Source organism: Microchirus variegatus (genome assembly GCF_963457635.1).
Source record: "Microchirus variegatus genome assembly, chromosome: 1".
In the NCBI taxonomy this organism is placed as follows: Eukaryota; Metazoa; Chordata; class Actinopteri; order Pleuronectiformes; family Soleidae; genus Microchirus; species Microchirus variegatus.
In genome coordinates, this window is record NC_139802.1 from 27,998,019 (window position 1) to 28,007,568 (window position 9,550).

A 9,550-nucleotide genomic window follows, 5' to 3' on the forward strand; every position below is an offset into this window, starting at 1 on the left:
AAATATGATAGTTCCTACAACACTTGATTGCAGTGTTTATGTAGAAAACCTGGCTTTACTGGAGGTGAACAAATTGAACAGAAATCTAGGAATACAAACAGATGTAAGCTCTCAGTATCATTAATAACAGGATGAATTTCTATCAGCTCACAGTCACTTTGGCTTGTTATCAAGTTATACATCCAGCTAATATGCATCTATAATTCCAGGCTCCATTTAAGTCGTGCACAATATTTCCCGCATATATATATTTAAAAAAAAAAAAATAAGCATCGACAGATACTGCACATGACAAACAGCACTCGCTACAAGTTAATTTTAAAGACTTTGACTTTAAAGTTCAGTGTAAAAGCAATGCAACATCATGTTAATGGCCTTTTTGCACGGCAGCCATGTTTGAAAATCACAGGTGTAAATAATCACATTAATGAGAGCTGGGTTCCATTTAGCTTCCTCGGTTTCAGGGTGCATGCTGGTTCACTGTCTCGCACTCCTGACTGCGATGAGTAACGCCTGTGCTTTTCCTGCTGACACATGTCAAAATGGCTGCCGTGTAAAGAGCCTACAGTAAATGCTGCTCACACATATTTATTCACCATGACCCGAACATTAATATGAAGTTGCATATAAATGGTTTTAATATACTTGACCATACATTCACAGATTATAATGGCACATTAGGTGTCCCACAGATCACTTCCTTTTTTTAGTATAAGATACATAACTATTATAGAAATCTATTATACTCCCTGTGAATGCATTATCTAAATGCTATGTATATTTTGTGTGTGTGTGTTTGTGTGGACCTGACACTCTCAACTCCTCAGTCCCTGTGATATACAAGACTAAAGCATTATGATAAGCATTACAAGCAGTGGTACGTTCTCGTTGCAGCTCATGGCCACTTTGGCTTTACTGGCCACCATTTTTGCATTCCTGCAAGTCACTGTTCCAGAATATGCCACTGATTGGTCCCTCTGACGCCCCCGACCTTGCAGTGTGGAACGGACACCAGCACTTAGATGGACATTGTGCACTGGATGAACTGTTAACAGGGAGGCACATAGAGGGTAGAGAAAGAATGTAAGCCACCAAATCCTTTATGTGAATCAAAGAAAGGACATGAACTGGGAACATTGAAACTGAGAAGAAACTGGCCCTTACATCATCATACTGGAAGGTGACGGATCCCTGCTGCATGGTGTCTCTCCGTCTGAAGTTATCTGCAACAGGAAGAAGAAGAAACCGTCACCACACACTGAAGACTCACCATTTCACAACACCTTGTGACACAAATGTGTGTGTGTGTGTGTGTGTGTGTGCGTGCGTGCGTGCGTGTGAACTGCACTAAACAATGTCACAACAGAGGGGGAGGAACAGACGAAGTGAAACTAAATACTGATATCGCCGCCTGTCCGTGTTAAAAACAAGCATCTGCACACGAGCCAGTGTTCACTGAGCACGTCGGCTCCTCTCTGTTTGTGTGTCCGTTACCTGAGACGGCTCGCAGTTTGACAGAGCACGCCACGTAGTCATCAAAGTAGATTCTTCCGCCTTTGTTGTAGCGCTTGATGATAGCGTTCAGAGCCTGAGGACTGATGCGGTAACCTGACAAGACAGGGGAAACAAATCTATTTTAAAACGTGCTGTCGTAGGTATATCAACAATTTTAATAGATTTTCTGTGTAAAAACATAATCATATAGGCTGGAAAATCATTTCATTTATATGGCACCTTAAGCAAAGCTTCACTCTGCTGAGAAAATCAAATGATATCGGCATCATTTCTGGGGTTAAGTCTGTGATGACACTAGATTCATTTTGCTTCCAGGGTCTGAATCTCTCCAACATCTTGGACAAACTGTGGTACGTTTACTGCTGTGTTTCCTTTCCAAAACATGAATAATGAATAGACATGAAAGTCACAGACGTGGAAGAAGAGAAAAATCAGATGGATAATGGACAGCAGGGATAAGCAGACATGTCGTGCCGCATTTGTTTACAACAGAAGCCAAAGTGAAGCTTCTTCTGCTTCTACTTCTGGAGAATTAGACAACGCTGCACATGTCAAAATAGTTCATTTTGAATGAATGCTTGATGCATGTGTACGCGCACCTCACCTGAATGAAGATGTTATGCACATGGAAACATAGCTAGTGTCGACGATAATGGTGTTACTTGGAGAGCTCGGTATTTTTCTCAGATGGTAGTTGGTATAAAAAGTTTAAGAACCGCTTACTTCAAGCACAAACTCTGACAGTGTGTGTCCACATCTCATGACTTGGAAAGTGACTCTAGTGTTTCTAAGCACTGAAGAGGATCTAACCTTCAACTAATTGATGACAAAATCGGTGAATATCATAATATATTCCTTTGGCATTATTACATAATCCAAGTAGGTTATTTAATTAGATTAAAAATAATAATAAAAAGCTTAAAGTGTGGTGTTCTTTCCTGTTGACCACGATAGTCATATTAAGTTATTTCAATAACATATGTTTTCACTAATTTTGTATCTGCTGTCCAGCATTTTAAACAGTCCAGATACTTTTTATGCTAATACTCATTCTAGTTGAAAGGAGTCATATTATACACTATTTCTCCAAGTTAAACAAGTTCCCTGGTGTCCTAATGAACATGTCTGTGACATGCTTTGGTCAAAATACCATAAGAATGAAGCACCACAGCAGTTCAATCACCCTGCCAAAACAGCTGTTCAGAATGCTCGGTTTAGTAGTATCTCTTTAAGTCCACCTTAAAAAAAAAAGTAAAAAGAAACTTAAGGGAAAGGAAATTACATCAGCCACAGAGGCTACTGGGAGCTAACAGCAGTTAGCATTTAGAAAAGTTATAATTTTCAGGCTCTAGCAGGCACATCGCTGTCATATATAACATGTATCCACTGGACAGATAAATCCTCTGAGGCTGGAAGTTTGTGTAGAACTCTGTGCTGCACTGTGGAGCCAAGAATAGAACTTTTGGCGGACTTCCGGTTATCGGATACTGTTGCCCTCACCTGCACTCTCGCATGTTTTACGGACAAAGCAGAGCTCCGCAAGAAGAACAATTCCAGGAATTTAGCGCATTGTGACATCCCAGTGAGCGTGGAAATCAACATTGCATGTTTTATCTCATGTACTTAGACTGAGGAGGACCACAAAAACATGACTGAGTCATCTTTTTTCACACTTTGCCGACTGATAGGGCCTCCAGAGTCCCAAATATAAGGATTTAAATGATTAAAAAGTTGATTTTGCATATGTCCCCTTTAAGATCAAAGTTAATATAAAGCCCTCATCTCAGGACAAATGCAACCCTTCATCATAAATTTGACTTTACAGCTCTCAGTGTGTCATTGAAAGTAGGTTTCAAAAGCTTCAGTCCTTCACAGAGTTCCAAACTTAAGTGTCAGCTGAACTCGCTGAGATGTGTGATGAACATGGACCCTGAACTGTCACACAGTTTATCTCCCAAAATCTACGATGTTCACACCTTGAGAGGAATCCTTTAAATATTACAAATCAAAAGTTGAGCCGTTTTTAATTCGGTAACACCTGGATGTCATTTTCACGTGAGATGCATATTTTTGTGCCTTTTAATGAAAGCACAAAATGCTCCATAGCATGGAAAGCTAAATTAAATAAATCAGCATTAGAGCTTTGTTTGTCATTGAAAAGTATCTCTAAAATTAAACCGTATATTCATTTGTAATTTTTTAAACTCTAACACTTTGAAATCGATTCAGTTGCTTTTTAATTCATAGGTGATTTAAAACGTGTTTTTTATGAAGCAGCATGACATACAATATAAAAAGCATTATAAAAACAATATGTCAAGCCGCCATGTTCTTTTTCACATAACGTCGATCTGACCATTAGCTACACTGCTTATCAACCAAGGGTCACTGGAGGCAGGAGCCAATTCCAGCTGACATTGGTTGAGAGGCTGCGTTTTGGCCTGGACAGGATGCCAGTCCATCACAGGGCTGACACCACCGTTCTCACTCACATTCACGCCCACTGGTCCCAAGGTCTCACAGACTAGTGGAAAATGACAGTCAAATTAATTCAGCAAACTGCAACAGAAGCAAACGCATGCATCGCATTTGTGTATGTCCAACATACAGTAACAGGCCGTTTTTAGGCCGATTTAAGTCAGGACAGTCTGACAGTGAACCAGCATGTGCCCTGAAACCTGAGGCAAAACAGAAGTAGGCCATCTTTTTGCCGATTAGTCCCAACTGTGATTTTTCTTTTATGACCTGTCAAAATGGCTGTTGTCGTTTAATACTATGAAATGGAAACCCTATCCGGATTTGGTGTGTGTGTGCTGAACTATAAATGATGAACAGACACATTGTCAGCAGTTTGTCCCTCACTGATCTGCCCCCTGTCATAAAGTTAATGAGACAGTCCACACCAGTCAGCACAGATTAAAGCCTCACTCACGTCTATTAGGCCTAAATAATTGTCATTAAACTTCCCGGGGTGCCATTAGATGTGTTATCAGGAGCAACTGTTCACAATCCATCATGATAAACTGTGCGGAGATTCTCACCCATAGCGCCGAATGCCTGAGTCATCTCATGAGGCTCAATACTTCCACTCCTGTCCTGATCGAACATCATGAAGTTCTGCTTCCAGCCGTTCAGAGCTGTGAACAGCTCCTTGAACTCATTGAACCCCATCTTGCCAGTGAAGTCCCTCTGGTGACAGTCAGATTAAGGTTTTATAAACTCTAGTCACAGATACACTGAGCATGCTAAAGAGATAAAGAAAGCAGGTGGTTAAACATGAGCCACACCCTCTATTAACATATTTCCACAATGAGTATGAATGGAAATATTTGAGCAGAAGGTGGTGACAGACACATTATTGCCACTGCTGCTTCACAGTGGCAGAATCCAGCATGTATTATATGTCAAAGTGTGGTTATTACAGTTAACACAAACTACTAAACTAAAATTGTGAAACTTAATTATGTATTTATAAAAGTAACTAAAATTGTAGTGAATATGTGCTTAGTTTTTGTCTTTGTAAATTAATTTCATACAAAATCCTTTTGGGTTTATATGAAGTGCATTATTTTTTTCTCTGCCAGCAATTTTGAAAGGTTGTACTTGAGACAGCCTTTGCTGACAACATGTTTTTACAATGTGGGACATAAGGTTATGGAGTTAATTAGGTTAAGTTGGTTAATCAAAGTGACTTTCCTCAGACTCCTGACTCACAAGCAATGTGATGTGTCTTATGAAGCTTATTTATTATTATAATATATGTTGTTATGTTTATGTGTGTCTTTAGTCTGTTGGCTATATTTTTTACCTGGCACACCAACTGCACAGGTTGATTTTCCACTACAAAAATAGTACTTAACATAGAACGAGTCATCACTGCACAGCTGCATGAAACTGCCGTGACATTGTTTTACATGCAATACATATAAATGAGTGACTGGTGAAGGAAAAAAAGGAAGCATTTACAAAAAAATAAAAGCTAGAAAACCCATGATAAAAACACATTAAAACAATTGAATACTAATAATACTATACCATTTAATACAATGATTAGATACTCGTTTCTTGCCCAGCCCTAGTACAGTCTCATTTTCAGACTGAAATGCTAAAGGATACATCAAGCATCGCAATCATGATTCTGCAGGTATCCAGGCTGAAAGCTGCAAAAACACAAAAATAATAAACATATCAGGAATTAGTCAAGAATACAAAAATGAGCTAATTTTAAAGATAACGTAAAAATTCTACCATGACAGTGACAGTGAGTTAGCTTTACCTTCTGTTATCAGGCTGTGCTAATAGCACAGCTTGCTATCATGGGGTAAATTGTTAAAGAAGCACATATGAATCAAAACTTTAAAAAAAAAAAATGTGGCAAAATGTTTTTTTTTTAGTTTTTTTTTTTAAAAGACAACTGGGGAAGAAACAGAAGTCATAAGCACTGTTGATGATGAACATCGGAGTTCTTTCACTTCGTCAGTCATTTACAAAAGTGCTTTAATGCTTGTGTATAGTATCATCCCTTATGAATACAGCCTCTTCTGTTTGCATGTTCCATCTTATGTGGAAGAGAAAGTAGTGAACTTACGTGAGTAGGTGCCAGTGAAACCTGCCTGAGTCAGACACCTCTGGAGTTCCTCAGCATCAACCTCACCGTCCTGTACAGAGCAGAAAGAGATAAAGTCATATGCAACTATTAGGTTGATAGTTCTGAGGCATGTTTGGAATCAAGCTCAATTGTGAAGCACTGGATCCAAAACATGTCTAAGTACTTACATAATTGGATTCTACAATCTTCTAATGCTAAATACAAAATGCAGTGGTCAGCACTGTAACGTCTCCCAACCATGTCGTTAATTTAGTGTTCAATTAACGACAAAGAAAGTAATTCTGCAGCCGAAATTGTGCATCATCTATCTCATAAAAGCTGTGAGTAATTAAGGAGGAGTTGCACACAAACACACGTACCTGGCCTGCTATGGCTGTAAAGTAACCCCACATTGGATCATTGGCAGCTGGTGCAGCACCATATCCACTTGGATAGCCTCCACCATAGGGCCCGTATCCTCCCTGGGGTGGTGCACCTCCCATGGGACCACCCATGGGCCCAGGCATGGGCCCTCCCATGGACCCAGGCATGGGACCTCCCATGTGCCCTATTGGCATTCCGTGTTGTGGCATTCCCTGACCTGGCATGCCAGGCATCTGCCCCCAAAAAGAGGGAGAAAACAGGTGAGATGAGACTGAATTTAGTTTTTTGCATCAAAATTGTAAGAATTACACACTTTTTGACTTGAGCCATGAAGACACTGTGCGTTTAGACCTGGTCTGAGCCATAAAAAACATTTTTATAATTAAAAGTCTTCTTTAGTTGTGTCTTTGTAAAATTCTTGTTAATATGTTTACATATTCTAGTGCTTAGTCTTATTTTGTTTGTTTCACAGCACTTTTTTCCCCTCTCCCGCACAGATTTTGAACTCCCCGTGACGTTCACGTTTCACCAGTGGCTCTTAATGGAGAACATTCTCTCTCCTCACCCCCTTTGAGCAGCTAAGAGATCAGCACATCTGATGCATCTGTGGCAGACGTTACCTATCTATGAACTCCAGGAACGTGTCTGTCTGTCTGTCTGTCTGTCTGTCTGTCTGCTAGACAGGCGTCTTGCCACAGGCACGAGTTAGTGCAGGGCCAAGTTTGACGCCGTTTGGAGAAGTAATGCAAAAGTTATTGTTTAATTTTGGTGCATCCCTAAAAGGTAGTGGAACAGCCAATAGGCTTTCTCAGAACTGCGGGGTCAAATCCTCATATAAGAATACAGATTTACTTGTGAAGCAGTAAACGGCAAACAGGAGGTGCAGAAGTGTAATTGTCTCTAAAATCAACCGATTTTTGATTGATAGAGGCAGAGTGGAGAGTATTATGGAATTATTGTTCGATAAAGCGAAGGAATCCTGTCAACTGTCCTTTAATATGGTTACTAATTCATTTTGACTAGTTTTTTTCTAAGATTGTCGCATTATTAGGTAGCATTTTACTGTTATTTGTCACATTCATTAACATGTCAGTCCTGTCCCTGTGACTCCTCACCTGCTATTGACTCATTGAGATGTTTAAGGGCACAGGCCTTAATTATACTTCTAATTTTACAACAATGAGTCACTGCTGAACAAACACACCTTTACACCTTTAGCCTTCAAAGGCAAAGTCCAAGATGTTCCTTATTTATATATAGGAATATGTTACTTTAAAATTGTCTGTGTGTTAGAAAAAGATTAAAGTGACCACACAGTGATTTTATGTGGTCCTGGATTTCCATCAACATCCTTATGTTCACATTCCTGAACTAATTTAATTACAGTTTAAGGAGAAGGATCTTATAACCTATCCACACTACTGGTAAATAAATGGTAAATGGTCTGTATTTATATAGCACTTTTCTAGTCGTGATGACCACTCTAATCCGCTTTAAACTATTTTCAACCATTCACTCACACTTTCATGAAGAGATTTGAAAGTGAAAGCTACGCGCATTTGCTATCACTCATCTTTGTGTATGATCGGCTTCTATATGTAAACCCCGGAAGTAGTGTTATCTATATTAAACTCCTAATAACATTTAATGAATTAAAGCATAAGATCGTGTGTGTTTACATTTGAATAAGAAGAAGAGACGAGAAACGTAAAAACTGGTACGCAACTAAGTAACTTACTGGGCCTCAAGTACAGTTTGACCTGCGTTATTACAAGAAGGTGTAAATGAAGTGAATCCTGTCACTGCTAATCTTTAGCCAAATTAACATGACATGAAGAAGAGAGCCCCAGGCTAGTTTTCTTGCTAGCTGCTACTGCTCGTCTATCGAGGCAAAATGACGGCTCCGCATGATTTACTCACCCCGCCGTATCCTGGATAAGCCATTAGATGACAGGAGGTATACGAATAAAAAAGTTGTCTTCAAAAAGTGTTTTCCACTTCCGTACGGAATACCTGATTTACACGGTTGTAACTTCCTCTGACTATGAACAATTGCTACATCACATCCGAGTTGGAGAGAGATACCGGAAGTTCGTCAGACTGACAGCGCAAATGACCAATGGATGAGGAGTAGGAGGAACAAAAGACCCCGCCCAACAGCAGTGTGCGGCGTTTACGGATCCCTCGTAATAATACAAATTGTAATTTATTATCACTAATTGGCGTTCTAAATGTCACTTAATCGTGGCATTTTAACTTCGAAACTCAATTTTTTCATGAATCCACAGACCATGAAGTGTCTCCCCGGCGTTTCCCCCCTATAAGTGTGTGTGGTAGCGTGGAGAAAAGGCCCGGAATTCCTTCCTTCCTTACACCACAAGATGGTGCTGTGGAGACTTTTTACGAATGCAGACAAAACACTTAAAAAATAATATATATATATATATATATATTTATTTGGATATATTTGTGTTAATGTTTGAATTGATATGAATTATTACCACATTATAAAAAATAGTGTCACTCTACTCCAGGCATTGATGTGAAATACTCATGTATGATCATGTATGTCTATCTCAAAGACAATGAGCCATGAAAGAAGATGATTAAATCTGAGTTCAGGGAATTTCACCCTCCACTGAAATTCAGAGCAAATGCAGTTTAAATTGAATATCATGTAATACTGGAAGCAGGTGTTGACGGTGAGCTGCAGATGATGCAGCAGCCTCCATAGTGGTGATCCCCTCACACTTAATAATAACAACTAAAAAACTAAATAAAAACAACTAACCAAATAATAACTCACACTCTTCGAGGAACCAGTTAGATTTTTGAGCAGGGAAAAAAACAGTGTCTCACACTGAAGCAGTGACAAATGCTTAACCCCTTTTTGTGCAACATGTAACACAGTGCTGGACTTTGTTAGGAAGGCTGCAAACAGAAACATCTGGAATATGTTCTGCCAAAAACAACTGAAAAAACATGTGCACATTGACACCACATGTGCAGGATAAAGGAAATACAAGTGGGAAAACAACCAAATACAGACCAAATTAATTAAGT

General features: G+C 39.4%; 1 protein-coding gene across 1 annotated transcript; it reads right to left on the reverse strand.

The window, feature by feature from the left end:
• gca (grancalcin) lies at nucleotides 1-8,545 on the reverse strand. Its single transcript, XM_083895806.1, has 8 exons — nucleotides 8,408-8,545; nucleotides 6,484-6,720; nucleotides 6,104-6,173; nucleotides 5,632-5,675; nucleotides 4,557-4,704; nucleotides 1,495-1,608; nucleotides 1,165-1,223; nucleotides 1-1,045 (listed from the first exon to the last, which is right to left on the reverse strand). Exons 1-8 carry the CDS (start codon nucleotides 8,429-8,431, stop codon nucleotides 1,019-1,021), a joined length of 723 nt encoding a protein of 240 aa, XP_083751932.1. The 5' UTR covers nucleotides 8,432-8,545; the 3' UTR covers nucleotides 1-1,018.
• Between the last annotated feature and the right edge of the window lie 1,005 nt (nucleotides 8,546-9,550).

What these genes read in the sequence shown, in the direction of transcription:
- gca (XM_083895806.1), bottom strand. Translation starts at nt 8,431, where the DNA reads ATGGCTTATCCAGGATACGGCGGG. An exon ending in TTTCACTGGCACCTACTCAC is followed by an intron (nt 5,676 to 6,103) that starts GTAAGTTCACTA and finishes GTGTTTTTGCAG; the next exon opens with CTTTCAGCCTGGATACCTGC. An exon ending in TCACCTTCCAGTATGATGAT is followed by an intron (nt 1,046 to 1,164) that starts GTAAGGGCCAGT and finishes CCCTGTTAACAG; the next exon opens with TTCATCCAGTGCACAATGTC.